Raw genomic sequence first — 25,480 nt, forward strand, 5'->3', positions numbered from 1 at the left:
ATAACCACATGACTGAAGTAAATTGAGCGAAAAATAAAAATACTAACCTTCCTCGTCACTGCCAATCATAGAGTATCTGTCAAATCCAGTCAGATTTCTATGCGTGCCAAGTCCGAAGTCGTCTTTGGTCCATTGCAGTATTCCCGATTTATCTATGACTCTACAGGGTAATGTAACCCTGGATCCAACAACCGCGGTCTGATCTTGTGGTTCCATGGCAAATTTTTGTTCTTTTAACATTGGCGATGCCATCCCTGAAAGGGACATCATTGCTATCCGTAGGAGGAGAAGGAGGAATTTGTGAGATGAAGTCATCGTGATTGTCTTGGAGATACTGCAACAAAATAATGTGATGAGTAAATTTTTTTAAAAGGAATATTGGGAAAATATTCATACTAAGACGTTTGGGTATAAATAGCTACTAGAAAATGTTGTGGTGATTTTGATGAGCGTTTTTTTTTTAATCTTTGAGAACCTGCAGACGCTTTCCCCACCGCTGAAAGTGCATACATAATAGAACCTTTTTTTGTTTCTAATGTAATCTTTAAAATTCACTAGAGATATTCGATAACTTCTGTGAACTTTAACTGCAACGTATACCATAAATATTTTGTCATCAAAATATAGTCAGAGAACACAAGAATATCTTCCTGAGAGCACTCGCCTCAAATACAACTCGAGCATAAAATCATTTTCAATTTTTTCTTTGGGAAAGGTGCGTTATTGTTCAAAAACTTCAGATTTTCTAAATTAATCTTGAATCTTGAACATTCATGAATACAGGTTAGATATATCATGCAGTTGAAAGATAATATCTGGCCGCCATTTCGTTTTATCAAAGTCAGAAAATGTTGCTTTTGTACTGTAAAAACAGGGTCTTTATAAATGATTGTAACATCGAAATTAGCTTTTAATCACTCTGTGCTAATCATTACTAAAAGTGTTCGAACTAAATTCGAAATTGACACAATACGATATTACAAATTACAATAATCCATAAGGACCTCAATAAGGAACTTTTATGACGTTAAGAAGAGAAACACTCTAAAAACAAGAGGATTTGCCACCACTAAATCAAGATTGTTCTCACTGGCTAAGTTAGTTCAACTTGGAGGATAACAATGTAATTTAATGTACAGAGAGTGACTCAAACACGAACAATACGAAGAGGAATTTATTTTGCACGTGAAGCAATAAATTAAATAGAAGGATATTTCTTCAGTTCGTTAGCAACAATTTCTCACCGGTAATGGGATCGGGAACTCCGACCGCAAGAACATAAACTTAATTCGGATAAAAAGGAAATAGATAGCAACGTATTTAGGAAGGTATTACAGCCGTCCGACCCAGATCTCCGACCACAGATATATCTCCTGGATACCGACTTTGTGCACATCTCTGAACTGTTGAGATTATCGCGATTGTCTCGCGAAATACGATTCGAACCAGAGTAACGGGAATCTGAAATCCGGGTTGACCAACGTCAATTTGATGTTTCATTAAACAAAACGTAGGTACAGGCTGGCAGACACCCCTCCTTTTGGAACGGTCTGAGGAATGTATTCGTAAAATTCTAAATACTCGGCAGATTTTATTTGAACCTATGATACTTCATTCATTGGGATCTTAAGTGGGAGAAAGAAACTAGTGTAAATATGCAAACCAATTTTTTTTCCTAAAAGAAAAATAATTGTCAAATTTGAAGAAGAAATATCTATTTCGGTTTGGTGACCCATATTATTGAACAGAGGGAGTAAAATGTAACACACAAAATTTTTGTCTTCAGTATTAACTATTTTGTAGGAAAATGTTGGAACAGGCCAATTTTTATGCTAAATTACGCAACTTTTCATGTACGAGGATGTATTGATATCTAGTCAGCCTAGACTAGTTCCATGCATAAAAAAATATTGCTTTACCATAGCAACGAACAATAACTCATTAGAAGTGTCAGTGTGAAGTTTGAGGTAAAAGAAGTAAACCAGAGTTACGCGATAAATTAAAACAAAGAAGATGTCCACAGAAATTGTGAAAATCGAAAAGTTGGAGTATCGAGCCATCATCAAGTAGGTACCTGTATTTAAAAGGGTTAAGAGGTAAGCAGATTTACGAAGATATGCTTAATAGCCTTGGTGATCAATGCCCTTCGTATGCGACCGTGAAAAATTGGACTGCAAGCTTCAAAAGAGGTAAATTTTCCATTCAAGATGATGACCGATGGGGAAGGCCAGTTTCTGTGTCAGTCCCCGAAAATATCGATGCAGTTCATGACATGATTTTATCAGACCGTCGAATTGGGCTAAAACGGATATCTGAATCACTGAATATTTCATACGAACGCGTTCATCATATAGTTCAAGTCAATTTGGACATAAGAAAAATCGCTGCAAAATGGATCCCCAAATGTTTGAATGTTGACCAAAAGCGTGCCAGGGTAGAAGCATCGCGTTCGATCTGTGCTCGATTTGAAAACGATGTAGACTTCTTAAACCGAATTGTTACTATGGATGAGACTTTGGTACATTTCTACGATCCAGAAACAAAGCAACAATCGATGGAATGGCAACACTTTGGTTCTCCAAGACCTAAGAAGTTTCGTGTCCAAAAATCAGCTGGAAAAGTTCTTGCTTCAGTTTTTTGGGATTGCCATGGAGTAGGTAATCATGATTAATTTTTTGGATAAAAGTAGAACAATAACCGGAGGTTACTATTCGACATTACTGACCACCGCTGACCACTCTATAGGAAAAAATTAAAAAGGAAAGATGCGGAAAGCTATCCAAAGGTGTTTTGTTTTTGCAGGACAACGCCCCTGCACACAAATCTAAAATTCAGATTTTTGGCAGGTTTCTGCAAAACGATTTCATTTAGAATTCGGAATTCGTAAGATTTTGTTTCTATCAAGAGAATAACTCTGGAAATTTTGCTTTACCAGCTGATTCAGACTATGGAAAGTTGGCTTATAGTTGGGGAGCCGAAAAGGGAAATTCGGGGTTTGCTCGAGCGTGTCAGATTAATATAAAGGGACATACCTTGTACCCTGTAGAGTATCTCTACCAAAAATTAGACCTGTATATAAGGGGAATTGTCTAGGACACCCTGTCAGAATAGAAAAAAAAAAACGATCATTGTACATACTCGAGCGTGTCAGATTAAGATGTATGTGGTTAATTATACGTTGAAAAATAAGTATTCTCTTTCTGAGAATTTAAGCGTGTCGAAAATGTGTGGGAGGGCGCCAAAGTTGCCAAAAAAAAACCGTCAGGTGCACATTCTCGAGCGCGTTGGCGTTTTTTCTTATTTTGAAGCTAATATTTCAAGAATAATGGAAAAAAAAAATCTGATAGTTTTAGCAAGCCGAAACAATAAAAATTGGCCATAAAGTTCACAAAAATCAGTTTTTTTGAATTATCTCATTCCCTGGGCTTCAAATCTTTTTCGCATTCATTATAAAAGTTGTAACATTTTCTACAAACTTTGCTTCAAGCAATTTTTTCTACGTTCGAACGTTTTTGAGATATATGGCGATTAATGCGAGGTGTTTAGCGATACATGCTGAAGCGAAAATTCACTCGTTGGAAAAAAGTATATTCTGAGGTTCAGTCACAGACAACACTAAAATTTTCGTGACTTATTTCGAAATTGTCATCATAGAAATACCTTGTCATTTTGACAATTGGATGAATGTAGATTAGACTGGGATTCTACATTGACCTTGCCTTTTCGCATGTGTGGCTAAGCTTAAGTTAAGAGTATGTAAAATTGCTTCAGACAAAAGTTGTGTAGAATTTTATTATCTACAACTTTTATAATGGAAACAAAAACGATTAAAGGTACAGGCAGGTAAATATACGAAAAAAAAAAGAATTTTTATCATATTCAGATTGTCAGATTGAGAAAACCCCCCCTGATTAGTGTCAGATTAATGGGGGTCAACAGGTTTACAACACCAAGATTAATCATTTGTATGAAAATCTGACCCGCTCGAGTATGTACAAGTAACGATTCTTTTTTACATTTTCAAAGGACCACTGTGTCCTTGCGTCACGTCCAAATTGTCAGTCCCTTGAAAAGTAGCTTCCTTTGGGTCCAATTAACATATCCTCCAAAAATCTGACACGCTGGAAAAGAAATTTTTTTCACCATTTTCAACTCTTCCGTACGGCCAGTCCCACCGCTCAAACTGTCAGATAAGCATGAATTCATTATCAGAGACACGTAGGGCATATATAGTACCTTAATCTGACACGCTCGAGTATGTACACCCGACGATTTTTTTACATCTTTGAGACCCTGCAGACGCTTTCCCCACCGCTGAAAGTGCATACCTCATAGAACCTTTTTTTCTTTCTACCATCTAATCTTCAAAATCCACTAGGTCTCCACGACGCTCGAGTAAATCCCGATTTAGCATCGTCGGCTCCCCAACTATTATTTCAATATCATTTTATAAGCAACATAATCTCCCAACTTCTTCTTAGAATCACAAGCATCTAACGTAGAAGCATTTCTACATACAAATTACTTTTCTTTTCAGATATTGGGCGAGAAACCCTCAAAGTTTCAAGAGAGAATATTGCACCAGACCTGCAGATTTCCCCTGAAACGCATTGTTTTCATTCCATATTATAGAAGGAACCAGCTGATCGTCAAAGAACATATCAATTAGTTCCAAGATAGGAATAATTACATTAGCAACGTAGGTCGCGTCTTGAACTCCCTCCAATGGCAGTTCCAATTAGACATCGCTGGGTGGCACTCTTCTGCTTGTCGTTCGACTTATCGCCTATAAAGCCAGGAAAGAGGGAAAATCTCAATTGCGACTCGGCATGTTGCGATCGCTAATTACGTAATTTATTTATCCCGAGCTTCGACTATATCGAACAGGGCCTTTGAGCTTCAGGGGATTTCTTAGACCTTTCCCCTGAACAACTCCGACTAATCTGGATGTAAATGTCCCTTTGATAACAAGGTGGCCTTTGTGAAATATTTTGGGAGGATTTCCTTACTGAACTCGGAATCATTGAAGGATGAAATAATGATAATCTATCCAATAAGACGTGGGAGGTAAAGGTAGATAATACCAAAGATAATAAGAAAATTTTCGTCGAAGATGAAAAACAAAGAGAGCAGAGGTTGATTTTAGGAAATTACAAGCATTTCACGAAACTGTGCCCGATCAGCTATATCATGTTGGATTTCATAACGAAATCACTCGAATCTTTTTCAATATTATCAATAAACAGACATTTTCCTTATTATTATTCTGTCCCAGTATGAATTCGAAATTCATAGATATGTATTATGGCAATCAAAAAAGGAGAAAATCCATTGTTGAAAACCATCACGTTTATCTCTATGGAGAGTTGAGAGAAGGAGAACGATCACGGTACTAAAAATGTGTCTCCAAAATCGGGAAAATAGGAGTCGCTGCGATCGCTAGGTTGATCGATAAGGGGTGGGGATTTAGGAGTCAATTTTAAATGAACAGCCTTCATTTTATTTTAGGTTATGTGTCATCGTAGTTCTGATTTTTCAAGTACGTTTCTGCAAATCTATAATAAATATGAATATTCTGAATTATATGCAATAAAATACAATTCACATTATAACGAGTAATCAGCTTTATTCATTCATAATAAATGACGAAATCAATGAGATTCGAAAGAAATCAATGATCAAAAAAACGATACCTACATATTATGTTTAGCATTTTTTATTGAAAACAGGATATGTTAGTTGGTTTAATGTAATCTTCAAAATTAGAATCATTCGGGGCAACTGTGCGCACTTTTGCCTTTCAAGCCATACCCTGTTTCAATTGTTGAAGCTAGGAAAATTAAAACATATTCATAAGATAGAGAATTTTCTGATCTATAGAAAAACATCAAAAAGCAAACCAATAAAAACGTTTTTTTTCCGCAAAGAAAAATTTAATAGTGAAAGTCGGAGTGCGTTCACATGCCCCGAATTGCGGGTAAGTGTGCGCACCCTCACGGGGTAAGTGAACGCAGTGCTTAGTGAACCACACAATCAAAACAAATTACAAAATAATGTCATCCAAATGTTACAATATTAGAGAAATGCTGTTTATTGTCAATATAGAAGCGAATTTTTACAAGCACTGCATTATTGTTCGTGCCACCATTCCTGGTAAACGCAACACTTGATACATTCCCCTGTTAGTGGCTCTTCATATTTTTCTGAACAAATAGGACAATATTGATCGAATCTTAACCAAGAAAATCAACAATGTCATAATTTATTCCTTACTGAACTAATGCCCATATAATGAATCAATGCGCACACTTACTCGCGCACGCTTTCCCCAGTAAGCCAAAATTTGAATTGACGTTCTTATAGAGTTGGGCAGCTAAGAGAACCTAAATTTTTTTATTATATATTTAGATTAATATGCCCATGATCGAATAAAATATTGTTTAACACTGTCGGACTCAGAACTTGGACCTGGCAGAATTTGCAGAGATGCTAAAAATTAACGAAAAAACTAGTGAATTTGATTGATTGCAAATAAAAAGTTAACGAAACGTTGCACGGCGCACTCCTATGAAAAACTAATATGGCGATTCTGCGCCCTTGCTTCACCCAAATGAACCCCTCTTTCATACATTGCATAGTCGAGATATACGCACTGCGCACACTTACCCTCTGAGCTCAGTTACCCCGACTGACTCTATATACAGTCTCAGTGAGGAGTAGAACATATCAAGACAATAAAAGGCAGCAATCTCAGATTTATCACTCATTAGAGTAGATTCTCTTTTCAATACTCAGCTGAGAACCGTTATAAACCATATATTATGTTATGATAACAAAATTCTTCAAGAATATCTATTTCTGAACCATGTAGTTTTATTGGTTAGATATTCTTTTTCAGAAAAGTCCACTTATCACGAGGGATGACAATTTCGATTTCGTTTATAATGAATCCATCATCTTTTTTGATATCTTCATCGCAAAAGTGCTCTTGACAAACAAATTGATTCCGAGTCGATTCTTGAGGTAAGGTTTTTTCCAATTATCTCTCAAAAATACAGTCTGAAATTTTATCTCTTCTCTTTTTCTTTCCGATGCCAAACCACTCTTACACTATCGCACGCTTCAACATTTCACCATGGTCATATGTTGTTCTCTTATCAAAAATCAAAAATATTAATAATATTCTAATCATCTGTCACCAGGAAGACAGTTCACTCAGCTAACTTCAACTAGTTTAAATCAAAATTTCGCCATCTTGTGATCGCCAGCGCGGCCTTTGGCAAAAACATGAACTACCTATTGGTACATATTTCAGAGGACAAATGATTTGTTCTCTCAAAGCAGCGATCGTTCTCCTTCCCTCTATTCTCCATATTTATCTCTCAGAACCATGTGGATATAGAACAGCTTTCCAATTTATAAATTCTGTGACAAAAACATAGAAACGTCTCGCGTACTCCAGAGAAAAATACGAGAACCCGAAACCGACCGCATTTTTCCAGCGAGACGGAATGGGGTTGGAATTTTTTGTCGTTGAATTAGGAAATGGGAATCCCCAACCTACTTTGACCGTAGTTAACGCTTTACAAGGGCTGAGATATTCGCCGCTGCAACCCATCTCAGAAAGCAATAAGTCTCTGTCTTTCTGGACCGCTAGATGGTGGTGCGGCAGCAACAAGTAAACCATAGATCAAGATCATTTGTCCGTCTCCACGGAGTGCCTTTTGTAATTAACTGGTCTTAGTATTTGACCCTCGATATGTCAACTCTGAGCTGAGGATTTGCCACTCGGCGCCTATTGTTGAGGGGGGTTCTGAGGGAACACGCTAATTTCCGGATATCCGGAATAATGAGACCTGAATAATGAACGTGCAAATGGAAATTCGTCAAGATGAAAAAAGTCCACTTTCACCAGATCTTTGCAACCATCGTACTCCATTCTTCCGCTGCTATCATGGCAGAATGAGTAAGCTGCTAGATAATCAGGCAAATAGTGAGGCCATTCTAAGGACATGTAGAAGAGTTTGTTTGAGGACTGAGAGGTTGGGCTAGTTGAGCATACATATACTCCATTCACTTTGATTTTAGCACTCGGTTGGCTATGGAAATTTGACACATTCCACTCTGTAAAGTACGAAAATGTGAGGTTATGACGCTTGTCAAAACATTTTTGGGTTCCAAATCAGCGCTATGTTGTCCGTTCTACGTAAAAGTGTCAGTAATTTCGTATTTCATTACAATGTCGAATGACTAAGGAAAATATGGAGTCGAAAACTAGCATAAATGACGTTTATACGAACTGATTGAAGGCTGCGCCCCAATATTTATTTTGTCGAGTTCTTGGAAAGCGATTAATTCTTACAACTATTACTACCTCAATAATCCCCTATAACTTTCAGGTTTGGGCTGAGGCCCAATTCAGAGATCTTCGATCAGACACAAGGGAAATTCTGTTACAAAGCATTCAATTCAAGTTCTGTCTATTCAGTTCCCAAAGGGAGTATTCCAGATGAAGTTTCGATCAAACCAACAGGTCCCCTATTGACAGTGATTTCAATTACGCGTTTATTTGTTCCGAATGACAACGATTCCCTCTTGAAGCCGATTGCAGGGCGTTCAGATGGGTTTTTAATTGATTGATGGGTACTCTGTTTGTCTATACAGAATATACAGAGTTCTGTGAGATTCCCTGAATGTCGATTAAATCTGGAAATATGGATCAGGTTCTAGAACGAAACCTATGGCATGAGAGGGCATCTCGGAGGGCATACACAAAATTAAACCCATCCGTTGAATATATTATGAAAGGTATACTTCATTCACTTTTATAAAAGAAGTCGGGTGGCCATGGAAATTTGACACATTTCGCACTGTAGGAAAATGTGAGGTTATGACGCTTGTCAAGTTGGGCTGCTCTCGAAGATCAATCTCGATTCCAGCTAATCCTAAAGACCTTTCACCTATTTATAAAGACAAAATATGGAAATTATGGAATGATTCCAGATCAGTCAAAAGCGAAATTTATCAAACTATGATCCCCTCCCCCTTGACTAAAAAAACTTCCTAGAAAATATATAACTATGACCTAAGATATACCTTTTCGCATTTTGAACTGACCACTGAAACGACTGTAAACCCCTCTTAAATGCTGTGCCCCAATTAGTTTGGGCACACTGCAAACGATAAGGCTTCACTAACAGACGTAGATGTAGATGAAAAATGAAGGAAAGCTTTCTGGTGGAATTTAATGGCACTATCAAATCGAGAAGCTCATTGTGGGTTTCTTAAGGCCCCTTCACGTTGTATTCGACCAGAAGTCGATGCCGATCTTCAGACGTCACATCTTTCATTAAATTCGGATCAGAGAAATACTGTTCACTTGATGTCCACATCTAAAGATTGAATTTCCATAAGACCAGTACCTATACTCCATTCACATTTATTTTAGCAGTCAGTTGGCCATGGAATAATTTTCTCAAGTTTTCGTAACTAGAACGGAGTAAGGTTGGCACTCATGAAATGTCGTTAATGTCATAACGCCGTTGCCACAACTAATATCAATTTTTATTACGAAAATGCCGAAAGTGATTGAAAAAAGAGACAGGGTTTCAGGAAGTGCTATTTAGAATTCAGGTCCGCTCATTCAAATAGTTATACCCTGATATTCTAAAATCCACAATACGTCAGACGGTAGCGAACATATTCAATGTGAGAGAATTTATATAATGTTTCATCTGAATCTAAGCGACTTATATTTCAGCTGAATATTTCCACAATCAGAAAGATTGTGAATGAAGAGGATGACAAAGAATTTCCTTCCATTGGGAGACCCAAAAAGTGCTGGCATTTGAGAATTTCATGTTTGAGTGAATTAATGCGAAAAGTTTACTACAGGATTTTCGATGAATGTCATCGTAGAATAAGTTGCCGAAAATTGATTTTTCTATTTTTTATTTGACTTGTCCTATACATTGTAAATGTCTTAAAGTACCAATAAATACCTAATTATTATTATTATATCAATGTATTAAGATGAACAGCCACAAATACGCGCCGGTTGTCCTGCTAATTGTTTATTCATGTGAAATTTTTGTTCAAAGGTGAAGTTCATCTTGATTGAAACTTCCTTTAATTCCTTTTACTTATATTGATGCAAGATGATTTTTGTTGAAGAATTTAACTTTCTTGTAATTATCTGTTAATTTCTTCCGGAGATACCCATTCCCAATCACTGCAACATATGCATTTCATCTTCGGATTGATTTTTTTGAAACCTACAACTGATGTAACGTATTCAAATTTAGCTAAAGAAGATAACGAACATTAACTCTCCTCAAGCTAGTGCATATTATGATATTATACTGATCTCTAACATGCAGATAACTGGATTTGGTATGCCTTCAATCAGTTTGTATAAACTTCAATTATGTTCGTCACATATTTTCCGAAGAGATTCAACATTGTGATGAAACACGTAATAACAGAAACTTTTACGTAGAACGGGCAACATAGCGTTGATTTGAAACCCAAAAATGTTTTGACAAGCGTCATAACCCCACATTTTCGTACTATATAGAGTGAAATGTGTCAAATTTCCATGGCCAACCGAGTGCTAAAATAAAAGTGAATAGAGTATACCTATATCTTATCCAACCTAATGAGTTCGATGACAGTCGCGATAACGCTGGCAAGTATGCGAGAAAATATCGAGTAATATGAATAAGTCAAACGTCAAGAACGCGGACCAAGAAGACGTTACTAGTAAGGCAAACAATGACGAAACGAATGAACCCTCATTATTTGAACAGCGCCCTTAGTCGTGAGGTTCACCTGAACCGACGTCAACGGTGACATCTTGCGATTAGACGCCGCAAGAATTTAGCCCTCTCCATGGTTGAAAGAGACAGGATGAAATTCAACTGTACCGGTGATTAATTAGTTACAACGAGCAGGCACCAGAGCTGGGGGCTTCTAAGTGCGTCGGAATTCCGCCGGATATATAATTAAAGATTCCGGTGGCTGCTGGAAATGATTCTTCTGGTTGCGCCTCTTACGCGGTAATATTGAAATATGCATTGTGTGAGAAGTAGGGGAGTCTTTATCGATGGGACTGCGGTCTGAAAATTGCAATCGCTATTATGGTGCTCCAGAACTTCAACATGAAGGAGTTTTGGGGACCGTTCTCGTGAATGCGGCATTTTATGGAATTTTGGAGGATAAACCATGTTCTACGAAGGCCTTATATCACGGGATTTCGAGATTGTGATGTCAAAGTCGAGATATTATTAACGTATAAAGGGAGAGTCTTTGATTCCTACAAATATTTCAAGAGTAGATTCTTGAGGTCAAAAGAAACACTTTTTTCCTATACCATTTTTTCCGATTCGGCCCTGATAAAAAGATTAAGCCATTTTAAGTTTTCACAATGAGCTATGCCACTCCTGGAGAAACCAAATTCCCATGAATAACTAAACTTGTGACACTACAAATCTGTGGATCGCTTAGACAAATTTGCATTCAGCCTAATGCAAATATGAAGAAAATATGAGAAAATACGAATACAACGTTCAAATATACATTAGATAGCGTCCAACTTATGGTTGTATTCTGCTTTTCATTCGTAAGTTACGAAACTGTAGCGTACGATCGATCTGTAAGTTTCAGATCACAGAACACTAATTTCAGATTGACAGATTCGTAAATAATGCAATTCTGGAAATGATTCTGTCACTATCTCATTGACAGTGTCACTTTTGAACTACTTATCGTAAATAGTTACGGATTCCTGTAAGCTACAGACCGCTAAAAGACGTCCAGAATTGCAATTTTCCTGCAAGCTTATGAAAAGGTACAGGTTGGCTTACAGATGAAAGCAGAATACCACCTAGTTTCAAGAGTTTGGTTTTTTGAATTTTTGGTATTTGTATGGTAAGTAACAGCCATAGTGAGAAATTGGATAAAATTAAACGACAACTTCAACAAAATATTAGGAATTATTTCTTCCTAATACAGAACTTGAAGGTCATTTTTGGATTCCTCAAAACTCTTGGGTTCTTGAGTTTGGGCGGTCCAACTGTCTGTTCAACATAAGTTTTTGACCGTTGGTTCAATTATTACAGTATTTCGTGAATAATGAACCGATTTTGAAAATTTCAATTGGGTTGTGTACAGGGTGGGCAAAATTGGTGATATACCTGAACTACAACTACAAGTTTTTCAACGAGGTAGAGGAAAATGCATGGCCCATTACGGTCGTCATTTTTCTAGAAACTAATAATGCCATCAACTGCATTCCTCTATATTCTTTTGTTTTCGGGTTATAGGCCAAAATTAAAATTTCAACTTTGGTCATTATATTCGTTTCTGTTTAAGCTAGAATGTAAAAATAAAAACATTATGGAGACACTTTTTTGATAGCAATCCAGTGGCGCACTATGATTTTCTGCAACGGGTATATTTGCCGAGCTTTAACATAAAGATGTGTTTTTTCTTATGAAAACACTAGTTTAAAATGTCTTAGAAAGACTTAGGGTGATGTATAATATATTTCTGAAACGGGAAAAGAATGGCGATTCCTTCTAAGTCATTTTAAACTACTCTTTTCATAGGAAAAAACACAACTTTATGTTGCAGCTCAGCAAATAAACCTGTTGGACAAAATCATAGTACGCCACTTGATTGCTATCAAATATGTGTCCCCATGATGTTTTTATTTCAACATTCTAGCACAAACAGAAACGGAGTTTATGACCAAAGTTGAAATTGCCCAAATTTCAATTTTGGCCTATAACTCGAAAACAAAAGAAGATAGAGGAATGCAGTGCAGTTGATGGCATTACAAGTTTCTCGAAAAAAGGCGACCTTAATGTGCCATTCATTTTCCTCTATCCCGTTGAGTTAAAAGTTGTAATTCAGCTATCACCAACTTTGCCCACCCTGTACAGAACATTAACAACTTTCAAACTAACCAACACTCGACAATTCTTATACATGGTGTTTCATTGGTAAATGAACATACAGTAACCTGAGCTAGAGCTACCCTAAGGGAGTCCAAAAAACCCATATATGATAGGTATAATCAATTTCATAACCGAGATACAGGGTGCTTCATGTATTCACCTAAAATTTCAATTTCTCATAACTTCTGAACCAACCAGTATAGTCGGTTGATATTTGGAATATATGACTCACTTGCACAGACCGATAGATTCACATTTAAATTTCCAAAAAATTCCAGGTCCGTAATTGAAAAATATGGGACATCTTCCAAGCTGGGATTCAACACCCTGTATATCAAAATTTTTGGATTTGATGGAGATATTTGGAAAGAGCAGAAAATTTTCAATGAGATTCAGTAGATTTCATTGTCCCGCACGTCATTTTGCTCAAAGGAAACTCCAGGGAAAGCGAAGTGAGCAATGTTTTCTTTGCTTATTTTGGTTACAGGTTCTAATACCTGTGTGAGTGAATCATATATTCTGAATATGAACCGACTATACTGGTTGTTTCAAAAGTTATGAGAAATTAAAATTTTAGGTGAATACATGAAGCACCCTGTATCTCGGTTATGGAATTGATTAGACCTATGTCATATGGATTTTTTTGGACTTGCCTAGGGTAGCTCTAGCTCAGGTTAGAGCATGTTCAGTTACCAATGAAACACCCAGTATATCAAAAAAAAATTGGGAGTTGATGCCACCTTTCTGGGGGTGATTTTTTCGTAATTCGTCCCTCTCAGAAGATAAGTTGATCTTTTTTTTTTAATCTTCGAAAATTCTTCGTTTCTGAGATCTGAGGGGGGTCAAATTTTCGTTAATTGCTTTTTTATAGGTATGTCTTTTCGTTGGCCACCAAATATTCAATTCAGTTCACCTTCGTCCATCTGAAGATGCTACTGTAAAAGCGAAACATGTGTACTGGTTGAATAACTCGTGTCAATTTTCGAAACTGTTTTTCTAGTCTGCTGTGGGTTCCTTTAATGATGTCTGGGGGGTAGAAAACAGATCTCTCACTTTAACCAGAAAATTTTGCGTGTTTTTCAGTTCAGAATAATAGATTAAAACGACCCGCCCACTGGAATAATGAAGTAGCAAAAAATGTGTTTGCGAGTAGCTCAATTCGATCGTCGCACAGTAATCTTACGTAATTATCTCCTGGCGATAAATTAGGATTTCGCAAAACCAAGCATTGCAAGTTGAAATGAAATTTGCTAAAGTGCCAACACGTATGAATCATAGAAGAACCTAATCTAGTAAAGTAATTACATATCGATTGGTGGGTTAGGCGGATGGGAAATGGCCGAAATCGAATAAAAAATAGAGCAGTTGTTCCGCGTTTGATGCATATTGGAAACGCATATTTCAGCTTCCGTCCGAAAGCGAAAAAATACACGAGAAGGCCATTTGTATATTAACTTATCAATGCTGGTTGATTCAATGCCAATAATCTTCAACGCATACAGTTCGGATATAATGAAAAAACTATATCCCCCAACCATTTTTATTCGTTCGAAAACATGTTTTTGTTTTTCATCAAAAGTAATCGATATACGGTTCAAGTTCGTTGCTCTGTGTTAGTTTGTTTAGGGATTTGAAACCGAAACAAATTAATAAATGAATAAAATAACATATTTCAGGATGAATAAACCCGAATGAAAAACTTTCAAATTAGACTTGATTGAACAATGGTGTATAGAAAATGATATTTTAATGGGGGAACAAATGTAAAAATAAATGCAAGCAGTAAAAATTGTTAACCATGGAAATATACACGAAAATATAACTGAATATATGAAAACCGACATTTCACACTCGATTGCGTACATCCGTATGCAAATGCAAATTTACAAAAAATTCAAGGGGTGTATCACCCCCTTCGAAAAATACTTTGGGTCTTTTATGTACAGGGTTGGCAAAATTGGTGATACCTGAACTACAACTTTTTAACCCAACGAGATAGAGCAAAATGAATTTACCATTCATGGCGTCTTTTTTCGAGAAACTTATAATGCCATCAACTGCATTCCTCTATCATCTTTTGTTTTTGAGTTATAGGCCGAAATTTAAATTTAAAGACATTATACAGACACATTTTTGATAGCAATCCAGTGGCGTACTATGATTTTTTCCTACAGGTTTATTTGCTGAGCTATAACATTAAGTTGTGTTTTTTCTTATGAAAACAGTGGTTTAAAATGATTAAGAAAGAATCACTATTTTTTCACCGTTTCAGAAATATATTATACATCACCCTCAGTCTTTCTAATTCATTTTAAACTACTGTTTTCATAAGAAAAAATACATCTTTATGTTATATCGCAGCAAATATACCTGTTGGAAAAAATGATAGTACGCCACTGGATTGCTATCAAAAAAGTGTCTGTATAATGTTTTCATTTCAACATCCTAGCTCAAACAGAAACGGAGATTATGACCAAAGTTGAAATTTTAATTTTGTCCTATAACTCGAAAACAAAAGACGAAAAGACTATAGAGTAATTCAGTTGATGGCATTATTAGTTTCTCGAAAAGAGACGACCGTAATGTGCCATGCATTTTCCTCTATCACGTTTGGTTGAAAAAGTTGTAATTCAGGTATCACTAATTTTGCCAGCCTGTACATTTGAGCAGCCCCTGTTTATAAACAGCTCCCTAAAGATGTCACCTGAAGGAAATAACGGATAATAACAAGAATGTTATATTCTTCAACAAAAAAGCATCTTGCATCAATGGTTTCGAGGCAAGAGGAACTTCACCTTTAAACAAAAATTTCACATGATTTAACAATTAACAGGACATCCGGCTCGTATTTATGGCTGTGTATTTTTGATACTTTGATAATAATAATAATTATATCCCTTGAGACATTTACAATGAATAGGACAAGTCAAATGAAAAATAGAAAATTTAATTTTCTGGGACTCATTTTACGATGATATTCATCGGAAATCCTTTAGTAACTTGTCATTATCTTCAATTACAATCTTTTAGATTGTCGAATCATTCAGATAAAATATATAAGACGTTTAGATTTAGATGAAACATTATATAAATTCATTTACATTGAATATTTTCGCTACCGTCTGATATGTTGTAGATATTAAAATATCAGGGTTACCTATTATTTGAATGAGCGGACCTGAATTCTAAATAGCACTTCCTGATACCCTCTTCTCTCTTTTTCAATCACTTTCGGCATTTTCGTAATATTAATTGATATTAGTTGTGGCAACGGCGTTATGACATTAAAGACATTTCATGAGTGCCAACCTTACTCCATTTTAGTTACAAAAACTTGAGAAAATTATTTCATGGCCAACCGAATGCTAAAATAAAAGTGAATGGAGTATATGAACAGCTAAAGCACATCATTCGAAATGAAGCGAATCTCCTCTTTCATTCGACGAACTCTATAGAAACTATCTACGACATCAGAAAACATGCATACGAAATTCGAAAATGTAGGGATCTGATAGAGTGGATTGTTGGAGATGGAAAAGTCTGCTCATCCGCCTTGCCTTTTCCTACATGATCGCTCAAAACAAGTATTATTTCGGCGAAGCACACTGAAGACTTCGAGTGAAATATGATGTAGCATGTCTTGCACAATCGATGAAATTAGACTTCTTCGTTCGTTCAAGTACGATCAACGTTTCGTAGCAATACCTATACTTCATTCACATTTATTTCAGCAGTCGGTTGGCCATGAAATAATTTTCTCAAGTTTTTGTAACTAGAACGGAGTGAGGTTGGCACTAATGAAATGTCGTTAATGTCATAACGCTGTTGCCACAACTAATATCAATTTTTATTACGAAAATGCCGAAAGTGATTGAAAAAAGAGACAGGGTTTCAGGAAGTGCTATTTAGAATTCAGGTCCGCTCATTCAAATAGTTATATACCCTGATATTCTAAAATCCACAATACGTCAGACGGTAGTGAACATATTCAATGTAAGAGAATTTATATGTTTCCACAATCAGAAAGATTGTGAATGAAGAGATGACAAAGAATTTCCTTCTACCCAAAAAAGTGGTGGCATTTGAGAATTTTATGTTTGAGTGAATTAATGCGAAAAGTTTTACTACAGGATTTTCGATGAATGTCATCCTAGAATAAGTTCCCGAAAATTGATTTTTATATTTTTCATTTGACTTGTCCTATACATTGTAAATATCTTGAGGAACCAATAAATACCTAATTATCATTATTATTATATCAATGTATTGAGATGCACAGCCACAAATACGCGCCAGTTGTCCTGTTAATTGTTTATTCATGTGAAATTTTTGTTCAAAGGTGAAGTTCATCTTGACTTGAAAGTTCCTTTAATTCCTTTTACTTATATTGATGCAAGATGATTTTTGTTGAAGAATTTAACATTCTTGTAATTATCTGTTGATTCCTCCTGGAGATACCCATTCCCAACCACAGCAACATATGCATTTCATCTTCGGGTTAATATTTTTGGAATCTACAACTGATTTAACGTATTCAAATTTTAGTCAAAGAAGATAACGAACATTAACTCCTCTCAAGCTAATGCATATTATGATATTATACTGATCTCTTGTATTTTCCATGCAAATAACTGGATTTGTTATGCTTTCAATCAGTTTGTATAAACTTCAAGTATGTTCGTCGCATATTTTCCGAAGAGATTTGACATTGGGATAAAATACGTGATAACAGAAACTTTTACGTAGAACGTAAATATTTTGACAAGCTTCATAACCCCACAGTTTCGTACTATACAGAGTGAAATGTGTCAAATTTCCATGGCCAACTGAGTGCTAGAATGAAAGTGAATGGAGTATACTTTGTTGTTACATCGTCTAATATATTCGTTTTCCGATAAATCGATACGGGTTTCTGAATGATTAATTGTTTGTTGAGTGTGTCTGCGTAGCGATAATTTTGATTGATGCATCAATAATGGGGAAATTTGTCGAGCATTTCCCACACAGATTCGCCGATGCGTTTTTATTGATGACTAGATGACGGAGTCGTTAAAATAGGATCAATTATCTGATTGATATCACGCAAATATCAAATTGAACAAATATGTCTAATTGAAGGAACGGAACGGCTGTGATATTCACAAACGTAGTTTCATCATGCATTTCTATTTCCACAATTTCGGTGGACATCTTCTTTCTTTCAATTTATTGCGTAACTCTTGTTTTCTTTTTTGACCTCAAACTTCACACTGACAATTCTAATGAGTTATTGTTCGTTGCTATGGTAACGCAATATTTTTTTCATGTATGGAACTGGTCTAGGCTAACAAGATATCAATACATCCTCGTGAGTATTTCATGTCATAGTGATTGGGAATCGCAAGAATCCCGAAATTCAGTCTTTGGAAGTTTACCCAGCAGAAGATAATTATGTGATCCCAGACTTCTTCGAACCGTTTTTATATGTGCAGAATTTTGTTGAAATATACCAATTTCATGAGCACCGAGTGGAGAGGTAAGACGGGAAAATCAGCTGATTTAAAGCGAACGGCTGCATATTGAAGGCCGCAAAAAAAGCAAAACGAAAAAGATTAACCGGAGCGTGAACAGCAAATACGATCCGGCAGCCAGATCAGAAATGAAAAAATAGCATCAACTCATGAATAAGGAAAAGCAGAAAAGTTTCAAGGAATTGACAAGAAATTTCTGTAATTTGTACTGTAACATTAAATAATTCATTGTTTATCTCATTGACAGGAATGGAAAACAATAAAATATAAAATTTATTTCTTTAACTTTGCAGATACAGATCGATCGGCATAGTGAATAACGCTATTCTGATATCATGAAGTGAGGAGCAGCAACATATATTTTTCCACATTGAGGGTCGATAGACAAAAGCTTCGGCCTCATACTCATCAAATAAAACGCATGCAATTTCCCACAACGCTCAATAGTTTTTATGACTAGTCCACGGGTACTCCTAATACTTGTGTTGAGTCTATAAACACCACTTAATAAAGATTCTATTATAACTTCGATGCCTGTATGTGGAAGCTTTAGGCATGACCACGGGACCAAATTATACAATGTTTTCATGGTAAATTAATATTACTACGAAAACAACGGTTGTGCTACCATTGTTGAAATATGCCACGGGTATTTCGCAAATTCTGAAGAATTGGTTCAGGAGGGGAAACTCGGGGAAAAACTACGAATTGTATGGTATTTTGTGCTTTTCGAAAATACACGAAAATTACATATGTGTCGAGAGAAAATAGATTAATTTAAATATGTATATATAGATTTTCATGGAAAAGTTTTCACATAACGCAGACATGACATTGTTAATATCCTCAAAAATTCGATTGAATACCGTGGATTCGAGTGAGTTGGGACGATTTCGAAATTCAACTTGACATATTTCGAAAACGGTGAACTATTTTCATGTGAGAAACAGGTTCCAATATGCTAAATGACTCAGAATATTGATAAGGATATATACCATGCTTCAGAATTCGGATAAAAATTAAAAAAAAAAAAAATATATACGTACTTGTGTCAAGTCACCCACCGAGTTGGGAGGCTTGGGACACAAGTTAAAATCCATTGATTTCTCAACTCTCAAATGAAATAGGTGACTTGGGGTGTGTATAGTTTTGAAAAATTAAAATTTGTGATTATATAGTTGAAATTCGGTAAGGAAATTAAATGATAAACCCCTATTACAGCGAAAGTAAATATATTGCAACTCAAATGTAAAAAAACTAAACAAAACAAGGGAACTTTGATTTCTTTCATCTTTGGTGATTTCTTTGTAGAAATAACGTAAAAAATAATATCCTGCGAAAAATCGGCATATTTCCTGCTGCCAATGCGCCGCTTGTATCTATTCGGCATTGTCCCAAGTCAACCTATGAAACAACAAAACAAATGAATGAGATCCGTGTTGCCGTTTGATTTGTAAACAACCTTGTTTCATGACATATCTCATATTCCAATATCCCACGTATCCAGAAAAAAAAATTACACATGCACAAAGTGAAACACATGTACAGGACACTAGAAAGTATAAGGACCATAAAAAAACGCGCTTTTACTGTCCTGAATTCGTTAATTTTTCCTATCAATTCAAACGCTCTGGTCACGGTAAACTAAACAGGAATTAATTGTTAAGTTAAACTAACCGAAAAGCGCTACACAATCTTATAAGTTTGTCCCTTCACTCATGAATGGTAAGAAACAAGGAAATCTGCAAGGGGGGTAATTGTCCCAAGTTACAGGACTGCCCCAAGTCACCCGAATCTACCGTACCTATACTATAACAAAAAAATTTCACTCTTCTTCTCAATTAAAACCATTGAATGCCAGTCCAGTCATTGTATCTAAATTCGGTTAGTGCTAAAAGAAAAAATTCTGATCCCTTTTCCATTTCGCAGATTGTTCCTCGAGGCCATTAAGACCGTATCTTTCTTTTCGTTCCGTTTCACTCTTCGTTTACACTTAATAACATAATCTTGTTCGACGGAAAACGTAGCTTCACGAAGCTGATGCTCCTTTCATACCCTCTTTTCTATGTGGAGAAAATGTAAAGAACCCAATCCCAAAAACCTGAAATGTATTTCGATGAATAGAAAAAGCTGGAATCAAACACGTACTTTGAGATGAGTAAGCGATGGAGATCTTTTTTATAACAGTGAAAAACAAAGCGAATTTTGTAATTCAAACCATTTTCAGTCCATAATCTGTCAAGCTGATATAATTATGTTTTTAGAGGCTGATGAATGATTCTCAGAAACTCTAGATCTCAGATGAAGAGGTTTCGTTGCACGTTGAATACATCATCATATAGGTGTTGTTGAATGAACCGTTTCACTGAAAATAACTTATAAAGACTTGCGCAAGAAGACGAAGTCTTTTTAAGTTTATGAACTAGAACTAGATTCTTTCGTGATCTGCATTATCGGAAAGCTACTCAAAAACGTGAAATCGAGGAAGACGTGTTCACTGAATCAACCATATGATTTCGGCCACAAATAGTTTTACAAGAACTTTCATCTACACTCCATTCACATTTATTTTAGCAGTCTGTTGGCCATGAAATAATTTTCTCAAGTTTTTGTAGCTGGAACGCAGTAAGGCACTCATGAAATGTCGTTAATGTCATAACGCCGTTGCCACAACTAATATCAATTTTTATTACGAAAATGCTTAAAGTGATTGAAAAAAAAAGACAGGATTTCAGGAAGTCCTATTTAGAATTCAGGTCCGCTCATTCAAATAGTTATACTCTGATATTCTAAATCCATAATACGTCAGACGGTAGCGAACATATTCAATGTAAGAGTATTTATATATGTATTGTTTCATCTGAATCTAACCGACTTATATTTCAGCTGAATATGAGAGGATGACAAAGAATTTCCTTCTATTGGGAGACTCAAAAAAGTGGTGGCATTTGAAAATTTTATGTTTGAGTGAATTAATGCGAAAAGTTTTACTACAGGATTTTCGATATATGTCATTGTAGAATAAGTTCCCGAAAATTGATTTTTCTATTTTTCATTTGACTTGTCTTATACATTATAAATGTCTTAAGGTACCAATAAATACCTAATTATTATTATTATTATATCAATGTATTAAGATGATCAGACACAAGTACGCGCCAGTTGTCCTATAAATTGTTTATTCATGTGAACTTTTTATTCAAAGGTGAAGTACATCATGATTTGAAACGTCCTTTAATTCCTTTTGCTTATAGTGATGCAAGATGATTTTTGTTGAAGAATTTAACATTCTTGTAATAATCCGTTAATTCCTTCAAGATAAACCCACTCGCAACCACTGCATCATATGCATTTCATCTTCGGGTTAATATTTTTGAAATCTACAACTGATGTAACGTATTCAAACTTTAGCCAAAGGAGATAACGAACATTAACTCTCCTCAAGTTAGTGCATTTTATGATATTATACTGATCTCTTGTATTTTCCATGCAAATAACTGGATTTGGTATGCCTTCAATCAGTTTGTATAAACATCAATTATGTTCGTCACATATTTAACGAAGAGATTTGACATTGTGATAAAATACGTAATAACAGAAACTTTTACGTAAAACGGGCAACATAGCGTTGATTTAAAACCCAAAAACGTTTTGACAAGCTTCATAACCCCACATTTTCGTACTATACAGAGTGAAATGTGTCAAATTTCCATGGCCAACCGAGAGCTAAAATAAAAGTGAATGGAGTATATTTTATATCATGTCACTAAACTGTACTTCTACAAATTCTTCAATATTGTTCAAACAGTCTCGTAGGAATGTCGCGTAGGTAAACAAAACAGATATTTTCAGATTCCGTGAAAAATGATTTCAACAAAATTAAAAAAAAGTATAATGATGGACAATTCCACAAAACTGTTCTTGGTACACTGCTTCAAGCCACTAGAAACTGTTTTACTTGCAAACTGAAGGAAACGACTGAATGTTGCTTTGAATATTTTCAGTGCCACTGAAAGTCATGTAATTACCACATATAAAAACACACTACCAATATTTGAACATTTCCGCATGAGAAATCCAACAACTCTGTGCAGACTGCCAGTATTCTGTTTTCGAATTTCCAACGGGCAATATCTCCCAGATAGTAATGAACAAACTACCTTAAATCATTGATAAGAGCAAACGAAAATCATGGCTCCAATATGATTTTCCTCCCCTAGAGAAACCCTTTAATCTCGTCCAGTTTGCGAAATCCAATATAGCCTTGACGTGGACCAGATATTTATCTGAGGAATTTACATTTTATAAGTAATTCAGAATAAATGACCCAAGGATATGGGGGTAGGGAGGGTTTGCTATTTCAATAAAGGGAAGTACAATGTTTCCTGTATGCCTCCAAAACAGCTTAATAAAATGAAACGAGATGCAATTCAGAAAGATGAAACAGTTTTCTGATCTTGTCCTCCGCTGTAACCGATTATCCTACCTTTATTAAAATTTCCCCTGAGGAATTCATATACGTACACTGAAGTAGGTACCGATGCCGTTTCAGAACGCCTATATTTTTCGAAGAGAAATGACCTTTTGGCTCATCAAACTTGATGTTAAGTATCAAAACGAAGGGGATTCACATAACCTGCGCATACTATGAGTATGTCCAGATAAGAGGGATATCACAGGATATGAGTTTTCCTGATGTTAAATAGATAATTTCACCAGATTTCGAATAGGCTGATATGAAGAGATTCTTAGAACGTATACAGGGTGAGTCTTTGACACGAACAAATATGTTAACAGTAGATTCTCGAGGTCAGAAGAAACACTTTTATTCCTTACCATTTTTTCCGAATCGGCCCAGTTTGAAAGATATACAGACTGTTGAAAAACCATGAAAATGTTATTTTTAGATCTCACAAACTGTTTTATCGAATGAAATGAATTTTGGAATATAGTTTATCATTTATTTGATGAATCTCTTTCGAACACAAGGTATCAGGTATCACCCACGTTTTCCAGTTTTCTCATTATGACTATTCCGTACTATAAAAATTCAAAGAACCCAACTCCTGAAACTAGGTTGGACGCTATCTAATGAATATTTGAACGTTTTGTGAAACAAAAGTATTCTTCATATTTTTTTTTCAAAAGTTGAAGAATATCTGTGAGATTTGAAAAAAAAATTGATCAATAGCCTGAATTACGTACTGAGTCAGTTCAAAAGTAGAAATTACCACGTGAGAGGTAATAGAAGGAATATTGAGTAATTTTCAGTTATTCCTGAATTTCAGCGTAATTTTGACATATATCGTTATGAAAATCTTTGCGCCCATTTTGAGGGAGTAAATAAAGATATTTTGAAAATCTTTTTTTGTGGTGTGTGTAGGGTGTTCAAAAAAACAATTTTTGTTATATATACAGCGTCCGAATATAGACCAAAGTTACATTTCTTTAAATGTAACACTCTGTATTTGACCTCCAAAATAGAAGGACAAGCTCAAATTATGATGATTTTATTTAGATCACTTTATACCTTAGAAGGACCATTTACGAGATAATGGCGAAAATAGTTTACTAGTTTTGAATTAAAAATCGAAAATTGCTCAGAAACTATCAGGTTAAGATTTAGGAAAATTTTATGAAGATAGTTTAGAAATTAATTTTTACGTTCAACGAGATATAGAAATACACGGTGTGCCATTTGAAATAAGAAAGTTTTCGATGATTATTTGTAGTTGATGTTTGAGAATTAATTATGATCACTCTGTATATTCCAGAGTTGAAATTTTCTTTTAAATGTAGGAGTAGCCAACTTCTCTACTCGAAAAAATTCTGTCTATATCGCTGGCGTAACTATACTTCATTCACTTTTATTTTAGCAGTCGGTTGGCCATGGAAATTTGACACATTTCACTCTGTATAGTACGAAAATGTGGGGTTATGAAGCTTGTCAAAACATTTTTGGGTTTTAAATCAACGCTATGTTGCCCGTTCTACGTAAAAGTTTCTGTTATTACGTAGTTTATCACAATGTCGAATCTCTTCGGAAAATATGTGACGAACATAATTGAAGTTTATACAAACTGATTGAAGGCATACCAAATCCAGTTATTTGCATGGAAAATACAAGAGATCAGTATAATATCATAATATGCACTAGCTTGAGGAGAGATAATGTTCGTTATCTTCTTTGGCTAACATCATTTGTAGATTTCAAAAATATTAACCCGAAGATGAAATGCATATGATGCAGTGGTTGGGAATGGGTTCTCCCGAAGGAATTAACAAATAATTACAAGAATGTTAAATTCTTCAACAAAAATCATCTTGCATCAATATAAGTAAAAGGAATTGAAGGAAGTTTCAAGTTAAGATGAACTTCACCTTTGAACAAAAATTTCACATGAATAAGCAACTAACAGGACAACTGGCGCGTATTTGTGGCTGTGTATCTTAATACATTAATATAATAATAATAATTAGGTATTTATTGGTACCTTAAGACATTTACAATGTGTAGGACAAGTCAAATAAAAAATAGATAAATCAATTTTCGGGAACTTATTTTACGATGACAGTAATCGAAAATCCTGTAGTAAACTTTTCGCATTAATTCACTCAAACATAAAATTCTCAAATGCCACAACTTTTTTGGGTTTCCCAATAGAAGTAAATTCTTTGTCATCCTCTTCATTGACAATCTTTCTGATTGTGGAAATATTCAGCTGAAATATAAGTCGTTTGGATTCAGATAAAACATTATATTATATAAATTCTCTTACATTGAATATGTTCGCTACCGTCTGACGTATTGTGGATTTTAGAATATCAGTGTATAACTATTTGAATGAGCGGACCTGAATTCTAAATAGCACTTCCCGAAACCCTGTCTCTTTTTTCAATCACTTCCGGCATTTTCGTAATAAAAATTGATATTAGTTGTGGCAACGGCGTTATGACATTAACGACATTTCATGAGTGCCAACCTAACTTCGTTCTAGTTACAAAAACTTG

General features: G+C 35.3%; 1 protein-coding gene across 2 annotated transcripts in view; it reads right to left on the reverse strand.

The window, feature by feature from the left end:
* Window positions 1-25,480, reverse strand: part of LOC123314026 (irregular chiasm C-roughest protein-like) — a 185,472-nt gene that overhangs the window by 57,671 nt on the left and 102,321 nt on the right. For both annotated transcript variants that reach the window (XM_044899139.1, XM_044899142.1), the window contains exon 4: window positions 48-334. In XM_044899139.1, coding sequence (XP_044755074.1) covers window positions 48-315 — 268 coding nt within the window. In that variant the 5' untranslated portion in view covers window positions 316-334. The remainder of the gene's footprint in view (window positions 1-47; window positions 335-25,480) is intronic.

Source organism: Coccinella septempunctata, chromosome 1, assembly GCF_907165205.1.
Source record: "Coccinella septempunctata chromosome 1, icCocSept1.1, whole genome shotgun sequence".
Taxonomy (NCBI): Eukaryota; Metazoa; Arthropoda; class Insecta; order Coleoptera; family Coccinellidae; genus Coccinella; species Coccinella septempunctata.